Here is a 15,960-nt window from a genome sequence, read left to right as displayed (position 1 = left end):
GTGTGTGTGTGTGTGTGTGTGTGTGTGTGTCTCAGCTGGACACAGAAGCCGCCGACATCCTGAACGAGCTGCAGGTGAAGCTCAACACCGTCCTGGACAACTTCAGCGCCGTGTTCGCCAAAAGGTGAGGCGAATATTGAGACTCTGAGTGACGAGCTGATGATGTCATATCCTGCGTGTAGTTTCCAGACGCGTATCAACGGCTGCATGCGTCAGACGTCGGAGATTCTGCAGCAGATGAAAGGACCTCCGAACCACAGCACGGCAGAGGCTGACGCCGAGGCAGCGCTGAGGCCACTTATGGAGTTCCTGGACGGGAAGTACGTTTCCACGCATGGTTTCAAAGATGGTTTAATGTGTTCGTCACGTGGTTTAATGTGTTCGTCAGATGGTTTAATGTGTTCGTCACGTGGTTTAATGTGTTCGTCAGATGGTTTAATGTGTTCGTCAGATGGTTTAATGTGTTCGTCACATGGTTTAATGTGTTCGTCAGATGGTTTAATGTGTTCGTCACATGGTTTAATGTGTTCGTCAGATGGTTTAATGTGTTCGTCAGATGGTTTAAAGTGTTCATCACATGGTTTAATGTGTTCGTCAGATGGTTTAATGTGTTCGTCACGTGGTTTAATGTGTTCGTCAGATGGTTTAATGTGTTCGTCAGATGGTTTAATGTGTTCGTCACATGGTTTAATGTGTTCGTCAGATGGTTTAATGTGTTCGTCACGTGGTTTAATGTGTTTGTCACATGGTTTAATGTGTTCGTCAGATGGTTTAATGTGTTCGTCACGTGGTTTAATGTGTTCGTCACATGGTTTAATGTGTTCGTCACATGGTTTAATGTGTTCGTCAGATGGTTTAATGTGTTCGTCACGTGGTTTAATGTGTTCGTCAGATGGTTTAATGTGTTCGTCAGATGGTTTAATGTGTTCGTCACATGGTTTAATGTGTTCGTCAGATGGTTTAATGTGTTCATCAGATGGTTTAATGTGTTCGTCACATGGTTTAATGTGTTCGTCACGTGGTTTAATGTGTTCGTCACGTGGTTTAATGTGTTCGTCACGTGGTTTAATGTGTTCGTCACGTGGTTTAATGTGTTCGTCACATGGTTTAATGTGTTCGTCACGTGGTTTAATGTGTTCGTCACGTGGTTTAATGTGTTCGTCACGTGGTTTAATGTGTTCGTCAGATGGTTTAATGTTTTTCGTCAGATGGTTTAATGTGTTCGTCAGATGGTTTAATGTGTTCGTCAGATGGTTTAAAGTGTTCGTCACATGGTTTAATGTGTTCGTCAGATGGTTTAATGTGTTCGTCACATGGTTTAATGTGTTCGTCACATGGTTTAATGTGTTCGTCAGATGGTTTAAAGGGTTCGTCACATGGTTTAATGTGTTCGTCACGTGGTTTAATGTGTTCGTCAGATGGTTTAATGTGTTCGTCACGTGGTTTAATGTGTTCGTCACGTGGTTTAATGTGTTCGTCACATGGTTTAATGTGTTCGTCACGTGGTTTAATGTGTTCGTCACATGGTTTAATGTGTTCCTCACATGGTTTAATGTGTTCATCACGTGGTTTAATGTGTTCGTCACATGGTTTAATGTGTTCGTCACATGGTTTAATGTGTTCGTCACATGGTTTAATGTGTTCATCACATGGTTTAATGTGTTCATCACGTGGTTTAATGTGTTCGTCACATGGTTTAATGTGTTCGTCACATGGTTTAATGTGTTCCTCACATGGTTTAATGTGTTCATCACGTGGTTTAATGTGTTCGTCACATGGTTTAATGTGTTCGTCACATGGTTTAATGTGTTCATCACGTGGTTTAATGTGTTCGTCACGTGGTTTAATGTGTTCGTCACATGGTTTAATGTGTTCATCACGTGGTTTAATGTGTTCGTCACATGGTTTAATGTGTTCGTCACATGGTTTAATGTGTTCGTCACGTGGTTTAATGTGTTCGTCACATGGTTTAATGTGTTCGTCACGTGGTTTAATGTGTTCGTCACATGGTTTAATGTGTTCGTCACGTGGTTTAATGTGTTCGTCACATGGTTTAATGTGTTCGTCACATGGTTTAATGTGTTCGTCACATGGTTTAATGTGTTCGTCACGTGGTTTAATGTGTTCGTCACATGGTTTAATGTGTTCGTCACGTGGTTTAATGTGTTCGTCACGTGGTTTAATGTGTTCATCACATGGTTTAATGTGTTCGTCACGTGGTTTAATGTGTTCGTCACATGGTTTAATGTGTTCGTCACGTGGTTTAATGTGTTCATCACATGGTTTAATGTGTTCGTCACGTGGTTTAATGTGTTCGTCACATGGTTTAATGTGTTCGTCACGTGGTTTAATGTGTTCGTCACATGGTTTAATGTGTTCGTCACATGGTTTAATGTGTTCATCACATGGTTTAATGTGTTCGTCACATGGTTTAATGTGTTCGTCAGATGGTTTAATGTGTTCGTCACGTGGTTTAATGTGTTCGTCACATGGTTTAATGTGTTCGTCACATGGTTTAATGTGTTCGTCACATGGTTTAATGTGTTCGTCACATGGTTTAATGTGTTCGTCAGATGGTTTAATGTGTTCGTCACATGGTTTAATGTGTTCGTCACATGGTTTAATGTGTTCGTCACATGGTTTAATGTGTTCGTCACATGGTTTAATGTGTTCGTCAGATGGTTTAATGTGTTCGTCACATGGTTTAATGTGTTCATCAGATGGTTTAATGTGTTCGTCACATGGTTTAATGTGTTCGTCACATGGTTTAATGTGTTCGTCACGTGGTTTAATGTGTTCGTCACGTGGTTTAATGTGTTCGTCACGTGGTTTAATGTGTTCGTCACGTGGTTTAATGTGTTCGTCACGTGGTTTAATGTGTTCTTCACATGGTTTAATGTGTTCGTCACATGGTTTAATGTGTTCGTCACATGGTTTAATGTGTTCGTCACATGGTTTAATGTGTTCGTCACATGGTTTAATGTGTTCGTCACGTGGTTTAATGTGTTCGTCAGATAGTTTAATGTGTTCGTCACATGGTTTAATGTGTTCATCAGATGGTTTAATGTGTTCGTCACATGGTTTAATGTGTTCATCAGATGGTTTAATGTGTTCGTCACATGGTTTAATGTGTTCGTCACATGGTTTAATGTGTTCATCACGTGGTTTAATGTGTTCGTCACATGGTTTAATGTGTTCATCAGATGGTTTAATGTGTTCGTCACATGGTTTAATGTGTTCATCAGATGGTTTAATGTGTTCGTCACATGGTTTAATGTGTTCGTCACGTGGTTTAATGTGTTCGTCACGTGGTTTAATGTGTTCGTCACATGGTTTAATGTGTTCGTCACAGGGTTTAATGTGTTCATCAGATGGTTTAATGTGTTCGTCACGTGGTTTAATGTGTTCGTCAGATGGTTTAATGTGTTCGTCACATGGTTTAATGTGTTCATCAGATGGTTTAATGTGTTCGTCACGTGGTTTAATGTGTTCGTCAGATGGTTTAATGTGTTCGTCACATGGTTTAATGTGTTCGTCACGTGGTTTAATGTGTTCGTCACATGGTTTAATGTGTTCGTCACATGGTTTAATGTGTTCGTCACATGGTTTAATGTGTTCATCAGATGGTTTAATGTGTTCGTCACATGGTTTAATGTGTTCGTCACATGGTTTAATGTGTTCGTCACGTGGTTTAATGTGTTCGTCACATGGTTTAATGTGTTCGTCACAGGGTTTAATGTGTTCATCAGATGGTTTAATGTGTTCGTCACGTGGTTTAATGTGTTCGTCAGATGGTTTAATGTGTTCGTCACATGGTTTAATGTGTTCATCAGATGGTTTAATGTGTTCGTCACGTGGTTTAATGTGTTCGTCAGATGGTTTAATGTGTTCGTCACATGGTTTAATGTGTTCGTCACGTGGTTTAATGTGTTCGTCAGATGGTTTAATGTGTTCGTCACGTGGTTTAATGTGTTCGTCACGTGGTTTAATGTGTTCGTCACATGGTTTAATGTGTTCGTCACGTGGTTTAATGTGTTCGTTACATGGTTTAATGTGTTCGTCAGATGGTTTAATGTGTTCGTCACATGGTTTAATGTGTTCGTCACGTGGTTTAATGTGTTCGTCACATGGTTTAATGTGTTCGTCACATGGTTTAATGTGTTCGTCACATGGTTTAATGTGTTCGTCACGTGGTTTAATGTGTTCGTTACGTGGTTTAATGTGTTCGTCACGTGGTTTAATGTGTTCGTCACGTGGTTTAATGTGTTCGTCACATGGTTTAATGTGTTCGTCACGTGGTTTAATGTGTTCGTTACATGGTTTAATGTGTTCGTCACGTGGTTTAATGTGTTCGTTACATGGTTTAATGTGTTCGTCACATGGTTTAATGTGTTCGTCACGTGGTTTAATGTGTTCGTCACATGGTTTAATGTGTTCGTCAGATGGTTTAATGTGTTCGTCACATGGTTTAATGTGTTCGTCACGTGGTTTAATGTGTTCGTCACGTGGTTTAATGTGTTCGTCACGTGGTTTAATGTGTTCGTCACGTGGTTTAATGTGTTCGTCACGTGGTTTAATGTGTTCGTCACGTGGTTTAATGTGTTCATCAGATGGTTTAATGTGTTCGTCACGTGGTTTAATGTGTTCATCACGTGGTTTAATGTGTTCGTCACATGGTTTAATGTGTTCGTCACGTGGTTTAATGTGTTCGTTACATGGTTTAATGTGTTCGTCACATGGTTTAATGTGTTCGTCACGTGGTTTAATGTGTTCGTCACATGGTTTAATGTGTTCGTCAGATGGTTTAATGTGTTCGTCACATGGTTTAATGTGTTCGTCACGTGGTTTAATGTGTTCGTCACGTGGTTTAATGTGTTCGTCACGTGGTTTAATGTGTTCGTCACGTGGTTTAATGTGTTCGTCACGTGGTTTAATGTGTTCGTCACATGGTTTAATATGTTCGTCACGTGGTTTAATGTGTTTGTCAGATGGTTTAATGTGTTCGTCACATGGTTTAATGTGTTCGTCACATGGTTTAATGTGTTCATCAGATGGTTTAATGTGTTCGTCACATGGTTTAATGTGTTCATCAGATGGTTTAATGTGTTCGTCACATGGTTTAATGTGTTCATCAGATGGTTTAATGTGTTCGTCAGATGGTTTAATGTGTTCGTCACATGGTTTAATGTGTTCGTCACATGGTTTAATGTGTTCGTCAGATGGTTTAATGTGTTCATCACATGGTTTAATGTGTTTGTCAGATGGTTTAATGTGTTCGTCACATGGTTTAATGTGTTCGTCAGATGGTTTAATGTGTTCATCAGATGGTTTAATGTGTTCGTCACATGGTTTAATGTGTTCATCAGATGGTTTAATGTGTTCGTCACATGGTTTAATGTGTTCATCAGATGGTTTAATGTGTTCGTCACATGGTTTAATGTGTTCATCAGATGGTTTAATGTGTTCGTCACATGGTTTAATATGTTCGTCACGTGGTTTAATGTGTTTGTCAGATGGTTTAATGTGTTCGTCACATGGTTTAATGTGTTCGTCACATGGTTTAATGTGTTCATCAGATGGTTTAATGTGTTCGTCACATGGTTTAATGTGTTCATCAGATGGTTTAATGTGTTCGTCACATGGTTTAATGTGTTCATCAGATGGTTTAATGTGTTCGTCAGATGGTTTAATGTGTTCGTCACATGGTTTAATGTGTTCGTCACATGGTTTAATGTGTTCGTCAGATGGTTTAATGTGTTCGTCACATGGTTTAATGTGTTCATCACATGGTTTAATGTGTTTGTCAGATGGTTTAATGTGTTCGTCACATGGTTTAATGTGTATGTCAGATGGTTTAATGTGTTCGTCACATGGTTTAATGTGTTCGTCACATGGTTTAATGTGTTCGTCACATGGTTTAATGTGTTCATCACATGGTTTAATGTGTTCGTCAGATGGTTTAATGTGTTCGTCACATGGTTTAATGTGTTCATCAGATGGTTTAATGTGTTCGTCACATGTTTAGTTTTTGTTTTGTTTACAATCATGTGATCAACACGTATGTTCATGTTGTTATAGTTATGTTTGTTTACAATCATGTGATCAACACGTATGTTCATGGTGTTATAGTTATGTTTGTTTACAATCATGTGATCAACACGTATGTTCATGTTGTTATAGTTATGTTTGTTTACAATCATGTGATCAACACGTATGTTCATCTAACTCCATGTTCGTCTCCAGCCTCAGCATCTTCGCTGACATCTGTGAGAAGACGGTGCTGAAGAGGATCTTGAAGGATCTGTGGAAGATGGTTCTGAACAGCCTGGAGAAGACGGTGGTTCTTCCTCAGAGCAACGACAGCCTGGTCAGAACCTCTTGATGACTTTTGTTGAAGATACTCAAGTATTTGTTGAAGATACACAAGTATTTGTTGAAGATACACAAGTATTTGTTGAAGATACACAAGTATTTGTTGAAGATACACAAATATTTGTTGAATATACACAAGTATTTGTTGAAGATACACAAATATTTGTTGAAGATACACAAGTATTTGTTGAAGATACACAAGTATTTGTTGAAGATACACAAGTATGTGTTGAAGATACACAAATATTTGTTGAAGATACACAAGTATTTGTTGAAGATACACAAGTATTTGTTGAAGATACACAAGTATTTGTTGAAGATACTCAAGTATTTGTTGAAGATACACAAGTATTTGTTGAAGATACTCAAGTACACGACCTGCAAACATGAAGACTCAATAGAACTGTGTTTTTATACTCATCATCAATTACTAACGTTTCTCTGCTGACCCCGTGTGGTCGACTCGTGTCATTGCTACAGATGTCAGTGTTGCTGATGAAAAGTAACTAGTTTTCCAACAGTGATGTGTTCTCTGTGCAGGGAGCTCAACTCCTCACGGCTGCTAAAGGACTTTCTAACCTGAAGGTAACTTTGACCAAGTCGAAGAAGAAGAAGAAGAAGAATAAGAATAATAATAATAATAATAAGAAACATATTTGATGATTGTTTGTCTTCAGGGAGGAACAGAAGCTAAAGCTCTGACCAACAAACAGTGTGTGATCGTCGACGCGGGTCTGGAGACCATCAAGGTTCGTCCTGAGCTTCAGTGACGGTTTAATATATTTACACGTGTGTTTGTTTATGTTTAAATAACTGACACAAAAATGTGTTGAAATATCAAAACATTTAAAAAATATTGAATATTTTTTAATATAAAAACAGTGTTAAAATATGTGTAAATATAACCATATATTTTATTTTAAAAAAACTTTCACAAAAATGTATTAAAAATATTATCATATATTTTAGCAAAAACTGCCTCAAATAAATAACCTGTTAAAAAACATATATCAAGTATAAAAATACTGTATCCAATCACGGGTGTAACATTGAAGCCAAAATATAAACTCTTTTTTTCCCATGATGCTTCACACCGTGATGAAAAAGTGACACTTTTATTTCAGTGTCTCTCACGTGTTCATCTCAGTTCAACTGTCAATCAAACTGTCAAACGTCAGAAGCTCCGAAATATGTTTCTTCACTTTCAAAAAACTCAGAATATCTAAAATAAAAATTTAAAAAATGATTAATTAATTAGCAAAAAATGTAACAATTAAATATATTTACAAAATATTTTTAACATGATAAGAAAAATACAAAATAAAGTAGTAGAAAAAATAATAGAAAGTAGAAAAATACAATAAATAGAAATAAAATAAGAGAAAGAAATAATTATAAAAAGTAATATTTAAATGATAAACGGAAACAAATTATGTTAAAGAAAAATTCAAAATTGAAAATATAAATGAAATTAAAAACAATGAAATAAGAGAAAATAATCGACGAATTAGCAAAAAATTTAATGATTCAAAATATTGACAAAACATGTTTAACATAAGAAAAAAAAATACTGCATTATATTATTAAAGTTAATTTGAGATCAAACAGACAGCAGGGGGCAGTAGTGTCGCTCAACAGAGAGTGAGTGATACTTCAAGATGTGTGTGGATCCAGATGGTGATCCAGAGATAACATTCATCAGTTGCCACGGTGACATAGAGAGTTTGTTTCTCCGGCAGCAATACTTCCACGCCGGCGGCAACGGACTGAAGAAGGTGTTCGTGGAGAAGAGTCCGGAGTTAGCGTCGCTACGCTACGCTCTGTCGCTGTACTCGCTGAGCACGGACGCGCTCGTCAAGACCTTCGTGACCTCGCAGCGTTCTCAAGGTGCGATTGGTCGACCTCGGGGTCACATGACCCTGACTGTGCTTCTCTCTCCAGTGCATGATGGGATGGGCGTGAGGATCACCGGCAGCGAGAAGATCCGTCCGGACAGAGGCAGGTGTCAATCAAACTGTCCACGACGATCCGTTTTAATCAAGTGTCGCCGCAGGTTCAGGGGTCGACAAACCCATCGGAGAGGTCGTGCTGCAGGTCGACCTGCTGCTCGGGAAGGATCGCAAAGTCACCGTCAGAGGTCAGAGGTCGAACCTTATGTCTACGATCGACGACAAACTGAAGCGTTATATGAGCGTCAGAATATTGAGTTTTTATTGAAATGTTTTTCAAAGTATTTTTAGTAATAATTGAATTAAATCATATCTATAGTGAAAGGAATATATTATTAAATAATTGAATTAAAACGTTCTTTTTCTTTAAATTAACTTTTGTTTTGTTTTACAGAGTTTTATTTTGAAAAATTCTAAAATTCATTTTCTAAATTCAATATTGAAATGATGCTCGATCATGATTGGCTGAAACTACGAGCGAGTAACTCTTTACTCTATTGGTTTGTCTGGTGGTTATATTTAACTTTTATTTTCCTCATTTTACTGAATTTAAAAGACTATAAAATGATATAATAAGAAGCTGAACCTCTATATGTAGAAATTATAGAATAAAATCATCCAGAAGAATAATTTAATACTTAAAAAAGCATAATTTTAATGAAGGCTGCACGATATTGGAAATAAGGTAAGGTAAGGTAAAACTTTATTGATCGGGAAACTGTTTAATTAAATGTGCCATATTTGATTTATTGAGTATTGTTTTGATTAATTAAGCGCCTTGTGACCCTGGTCTAGAAAAATGCTCTACAAATATAAATGACTTACTTGCTCTTGAAAACAACAATATTCTGACGTCACTCATGAACTTCCACACGTGTCGACCTTAGAAAACAAAGATATTCTGACGCGTCAGATGATTGAAGGATCTGTTGCGTCACAGTTACTCTGAACCCACAGTGATCGCCGTCAACGACATGCAGTGGAAAACCTCCGGCATGTTCCGTCCGTTCGTGGAGGTTTGTTTGCTCGGACCGTTCCTGGGCGACAAGAAGAGGAAGTTCACCACCAAGTCCAAGAACAACAGCTGGTCGGCCAAATTCAACGAGTCCTTCCAGTTGTGAGTTTGAACCAGAGTCGCTGCTCGAACCTGTAGTATTACTGCACACAGAAGTATTACTCTGCCACGCTGGAATACTACGAACCTCGCAGGTTAATACTAGCTTTGCCGTGTATTGCTTTGCAGCGTTAGGAAGTAATACTACGAAGCTTCTCGGATTCATTCAACGCAGCGTCACAGAGTAATATTTTAAGGACTTGTGGAGTAATAATATGCAGCATCACATAGTAATACTGCGAAGCCTCAAAGAGCAAAACTTTGCAGCGTTAGGAAGTAATACTACGCAGCATCACAGAGTAATATTACAAAGCTTTACGAAGGTAATACTATGCAGTGCCAGGGAGTTATACTACGAAGCTTTAAGGAGTAATACTACGGAAAGCCTCGCAGAGTAATACTACAGAGCCTTGTGGACAATACTACAAAGCCTAGAGGAGTAAAACCTTGCAGCGTTAGGAAATAATACTACTGAGCTTCTAGGATTACTCTTATGCAGCATCATAGAGTAATACTGTAAAGTTTCACAGAGTAATAACACCAAGCCTTCTGAAGCAATACTACGCAAAACTTCGCAGTGTAATACTACACAGCCTTGTGGACAATACTGCAAACCTTAGTGGAGTAATACTACACAGTGTCACAGAGTAATACTACAAGCTTCGAGGAGTAAAACCTTGCAGCGTTAGGAAATAATACTAAGAAGCTTCTAGGATTAATACTACGCAGCATCACAGAGTAATACTATAAAGTTTCCCGGAGTAATAACACCAAGCCTTCTGAAGCAATACTACGCAAAACTTCGCAGTGTAATACTACACAGCCTTGTGGACAATACTGCAAACCTTAGTGGAGTAATACTACACAGCGTCACAGAGTAATACTACAAAGCTTCGAGGAGTAAAACCTTGCAGCGTTAGGAAATAATACTAAGAAGCTTCTAGGATTAATACTACGCAGCATCACAGAGTAATACTATAAAGTTTCCCAGAGTAATAACACCAAGCCTTCTGAAGCAATACTACGCAAAACCTCGCAGAGTAATACTACACAGCCTTGTGGACAATAATGCAAAGCTTAGCGGAGTAATACTACACATCGTCACTGAGTTATACTATAAAGTATCGCGGAGTAATAACACATAGCCTTGTTAAGCAATACTACGCAAAGCCTTGTGGACAATACTATAAAGCTTACCGGAGCCTCGCAGGGTGATACTATGAAGGCTGTGTAGTATTACTGTAGTACTCCTGGCGCCTGACGCTCTCTGCTCCTCAGTGTTCTCGGGAAAGAGTCTCCGGACTGCTACGAGCTGCAGGTCGCGGTCAAGGATTACTGCTTCGGACGAGCGGACCGTGTGGTCGGCGTCGCCGTGTTGCAGCTCCGAGACGTGGCCGACAGGAAGAGCTGCGTGTGCTGGTGTCCTCTGGGTCCGCGGGTCCAGACCGACGAGACCGGCATGACGGTCATGAGGATCCTGTCGCAGAGGCCCGCCGACGAGGTCGCCAAGGAGTTCGTGAAGGTCAAGTCGGAGACGCGACCAGCGGAGGAGGGGCGATGAAGACCAGGTCGTCCTGACGCCCGCCTGACCTCGACCCCGACCTGAGGCCTGACCTCGACCCACGACCTGAGGCCTGACCTCGACCCCGTCCTGAGGCCTGACCTCGACCCTGTCCTGAGGCCTGACCTCGACCTCGACCTGAGGCCTGACCTCGACCCCGTCCTGAGGCCTGACCTCGACCCCGTCCTGAGGCCTGACCTCGACCCCGTCCTGAGGCCTGACCTCGACCCCGTCCTGAGGCCTGACCTCGACCCCGTCCTGAGGCCTGACCTCGATCCTGTCCTGAGGCCTGACCTCGACCTCGACCTGAGGCCTGACCTCGACCCCGTCCTGAGGCCTGACCTCGACCCCGTCCTGAGGCCTGACCTCGACCCCGTCCTGAGGCCTGACCTCGACCTCGACCTGAGGCCTGACCTCGACCCCGTCCTGAGGCCTGACCTCGACCCCGTCCTGAGGCCTGACCTCGACCCCGTCCTGAGGCCTGACCTCGACCCCGTCCTGAGGCCTGACCTCGACCCCGTCCTGAGGCCTGACCTCGACCCCGTCATGAGGCCTGACCTCGACCCCGTCCTGAGGCCTGACCTCGACCCCGTCCTGAGGCCTGACCTCGACCCCGTCCTGAGGTCTGACCTCGATCACGTGTGTCACGGACAACAAAGAACAACCAGATCCATGAACACTTTTGAATCTAAAGAAATCTCTCAAACATTGACGAACATAAAGTGATCGATTGGCGCGAAGGTCGAGACGAACAGACTTTGTCGCCCTCTGCTGGACAACAGAACAATCGCACTTCTTCACACGCGAAGTTAAAATGACTTAAAATACTATTTAACACGAGCTGAACTGACTTGTGTCATCGATTCACGAACTAACTTTATCCATGTCGGCCTTAACTTCAGCAGAATGACTTCTTTTTTTACCTAAACTTTATTTATGTTTTATTTCTGCTGAACCTGTGACTCGAGCCTCGCAGCTGAAATGTTGATTTGTTTTTCTAAACGACTAAACGGCTCCATCTAGTGGCGACGAGAGGCGTTTTTATCCATTGACGCTGCTGCTCTCGCGCAACAGAGGGCGACTAATACTTCAAGATTTGTGTGAGACCAGACGGCATAAACCAAATGTATCAATTCCTGGTTCAATTATATTCATTCAAAGTCACTTGGATATGAAATATATTTCAAAAACTTCATGATTTCTGCTGAACTGGAAGAAAAAAAACCTAAAAACTCTCAGACGGACGTTCAGATGTTTTTTTAGAAGATCTACCCTGAGTACCAAACGCATCTTAACCTCAGATTCATCCAGAGTCTGTGGAACCTTCAGCTCTCGACCCTGAAATACTTGAAGACGTCGCTCGACGACTGACGTGAAAATGATCCGTGAGTCGTGAAAATGATCCGTGAGTCGTGATCCGTGAGTCGTGAAAATGATCCGTGAGTCGTGATCCGTGAGTCGTGAAAATGATCCGTGAGTCGTGAAAATGATCCGTGAGTCGTGATCCGTGAGTCGTGAAAATGATCCGTGAGTCGTGATCCGTGAGTCGTGAAAATGATCCGTGAGTCGTAGAAATGATCCGTGAGTCGTGAAAATGATCCGTGAGTCGTAGAAATGATCCGTGAGTCGTGAAAATGATCCGTGAGTCGTGAAAATGATCCGTGAGTCGTAGAAATGATCCGTGAGTCGTGAAAATGATCCGTGAGTCGTAGAAATGATCCGTGAGTCGTGAAAATGATCCGTGAGTCGTGAAAATGATCCGTGAGTCGTGAAAATGATCTGTGAGTCGTGAAAATGATCCGTGAGTCGTAGAAATGATCCGTGAGTCGTGAAAATGATCCGTGAGTCGTGAAAATGATCCGTGAGTCGTGAAAATGAACCATGAGTCGTGAAAATGATCCGTGAGTCGTGAAAATGAACCGTGAGTCGTGAAAATGATCCGTGAGTCGTGAAAATGATCCGTGACTCGTGAAAATGAACCATGAGTCGTGAAAATGATCCGTGAGTCGTGAAAATGAACCATGAGTCGTGAAAATGATCCGTGAGTCGTGAAAATGATCCGTGAGTCGTGAAAATGATCCATGAGTCGTGAAAATGAACCATGAGTCGTGAAAATGATCCGTGAGTCGTAAAAATGATCCGTGAGTCGTAAAAATGATCCGTGAGTCGTAAAAATGATCCGTGAGTCGTGAAAATGATCCGTGAGTCGTGAAAATGATCCGTGAGTCGTAAAAATGATCCGTGAGTCGTAAACTCTGTAGCAACGAACGACGACGACTGGATCGAACGAGAAACAAGGTTTTTTATCTTCTGCCAAATCTTGGACTGAGACTCGGTTCTGAAACAAAATCTGACAAATGTTTGAAGAAATATTTCCGTTTACGTCTTTTGAACAAAATCTCTCACGACAGCCTTTGGTTTCCTTCTCTTCTGACAAACGTCTCGATCCGTCGACCATGTGCCAAGGAACTCCGGTTTCCTCCCAGAGCTGCTGCGGTGAACGTTGTGCGTACGTTTGTACGAGCAGCATGTTTGTCGTGATCTTTTCTTTCTTCCATGTGTGTGTCGTGTAAAGATTTAACAAATGTACCTTGAATTTCACTGTCACAATATTTTGTATATAAAAGTATTTATTGAATCGAATTTTGTTTCTTTTCTCTTGAACTTTCTCTGGACTATAAGTGTCTCCGGAGCACGAGTCGCTCCAGACATAAAATACACAATAAAGAAGTAAAAATATATATAAGTCGCACTGGAGTATAAGTCGTGTTTTTGGGGGAAATTGATTTGATAAAATCCAAGAACAGACATGTGATCTTGAAAGATTAAAATAAAACTAGAGGCAACAACAGAATAATGTTCCGTTACATGAAGTGAGAACCTGGTATGTTAACATAACATATGAAGAGTTATTCAGAGAACTATAGCATCAATAACTAACTAGTTTACCAAACCATCCGTGTAACTCCAAATAACTCTTCATCCTCGTGTCACTTTTAAACAACTAACTAACTCCGGAGGTAGAAGATGCTTCCTCTTCTACGTGGAAATGATCAACACAGGCCTAGAGCGCCCTCTGGTGGTTTAGTGTGACAATAACATGTGAAATGATATAATAATGTGGTAATAATTTCACACATAAGTCGCTCCAGAGTATAAGTCGCGGACAAACTATGAAAGAAACTGTGACTTATAATCCGGAAAATACGGTAATCAAAAGACATTTCCAGGTCCTGGGTCATAATGACCCTTTGTTGGAATTTATTTTTCTGACCTTATCGTTATTTTGTTCCAATATTTAACATTTTTCATTCAAATATTCTGGGATTTTTTTCCCCCAATATTCATTTCTTTGTGAATTATAAACATAACTTTGTTGTACTGTGAGAAATTAAAAAATATATTTAGTCCTTATTTTATTATTTTATTATTTTTTATTGATCACCTTCTGAGTCTCAAACCAGAAAATACTAATATTTCACTTCGGTCTTTTTAAGTTACTGTGTGTCACATCACACACACTGATGATACAATAGAGTCACACATCACACACACTGATGATACAATAGAGTCACACATCACACACACTGATGATACAATAGAGTCACATATCACACACACTGATGATACAATAGAGTCACATATCACACACACTGATGATACAATAGAGTCACACATACACACACTGATGATACAATAGAGTCACACATCACACACACTGATGATACAATAGAGTCACACATCACACACACTGATGATACAATAGAGTCACACATCACACACACTGATGATACAATAGAGTCACACATCACACACACTGATGATACAATAGAGTCACACATCACACACACTGATGATACAATAGAGTCACATATCACACACACACTGATGATACAATAGAGTCACACATACACACACTGATGATACAATAGAGTCACACATCACACACACTGATGATACAATAGAGTCACACATACACACACTGATGATAAAATAGAGTCACACATCACACACACTGATGATACAATAGAGTCACACATACACACACTGATGATACAATAGAGTCACACATCACACACACTGATGATACAATAGAGTCACACATCACACACACTGATGATACAATAGAGTCACACATCACAACAACACACACACACTGATGATACAATAGAGTCACACATCACAACAACACACACACACACACTGATGATACAATAGAGTCACACATACACACACTGATGATACAATAGAGTCAAACATCACAACAACACACACACACACTGATGATACAATAGAGTCACACATCACAACAACACACACTGATGATACAATAGAGTCACACATCACAAAAACACACACACTGATGATACAATAGAGTCACACATCACAACAACACACACACTGATGATACAATAGAGTCACACATCACAACAACACACACACACTGATGATACAATAGAGTCACACATCACAACAACACACACACTGATGATACAATAGAGTCACACATCACAACAACACACACTGATGATACAATAGAGTCACACATCACAACAACACACACACTGATGATACAATAGAGTCACACATAGTAACACACACTTAAATCAACACATGAATTGATCCTTAAAGAGGTTGATTTTAGGTATTTATACTCGTACACTTATTATATATAGTTATTTTCTTCAATTACGAATATGTTGTTACATTTATAATGATAATAATAATAATAATAATAATAATAATAATAATAATAATAATAATAATAATAATAAAACGTACAGAACTCATGTTACGTGTGTGTTGGACTTCTGCAGCAGTGTTACCTCCATAGATCAGTTTAATCGATGGATTATGGTCCAGTATCTACAACCTTATGATGATATAAAACATAAATATTATGTTATTTAATTAAAATATAAAACATAAACAAACCGAACATTACTTCATCAACGCGCTCAAAC

General features: G+C 40.0%; 1 protein-coding gene across 1 annotated transcript in view; it reads left to right on the top strand.

Moving 5' to 3' along the window:
* The window catches only part of LOC148090165 (protein unc-13 homolog B-like), a 198,597-nt gene extending 187,539 nt beyond the window's left edge, over positions 1–11,058 (top strand). Inside the window, exons 34-43 of the mRNA XM_087779050.1 lie at positions 36–124; positions 183–320; positions 6,244–6,367; positions 6,913–6,957; positions 7,050–7,121; positions 8,112–8,259; positions 8,314–8,370; positions 8,426–8,509; positions 9,279–9,438; positions 10,714–11,058. Coding sequence (XP_087635176.1) covers positions 36–124; positions 183–320; positions 6,244–6,367; positions 6,913–6,957; positions 7,050–7,121; positions 8,112–8,259; positions 8,314–8,370; positions 8,426–8,509; positions 9,279–9,438; positions 10,714–10,996 — 1,200 coding nt within the window. The 3' untranslated portion in view covers positions 10,997–11,058. The remainder of the gene's footprint in view (positions 1–35; positions 125–182; positions 321–6,243; positions 6,368–6,912; positions 6,958–7,049; positions 7,122–8,111; positions 8,260–8,313; positions 8,371–8,425; positions 8,510–9,278; positions 9,439–10,713) is intronic.
* Positions 11,059–15,960: the final 4,902 nt, after the last annotated feature.

Source organism: Callionymus lyra, chromosome 1 (assembly GCF_982586985.1).
Source record: "Callionymus lyra chromosome 1, fCalLyr1.hap1.1, whole genome shotgun sequence".
Lineage (NCBI taxonomy): Eukaryota > Metazoa > Chordata > Actinopteri > Syngnathiformes > Callionymidae > Callionymus > Callionymus lyra.
This window is presented reverse-complemented; position numbering and strand designations above follow the sequence as displayed.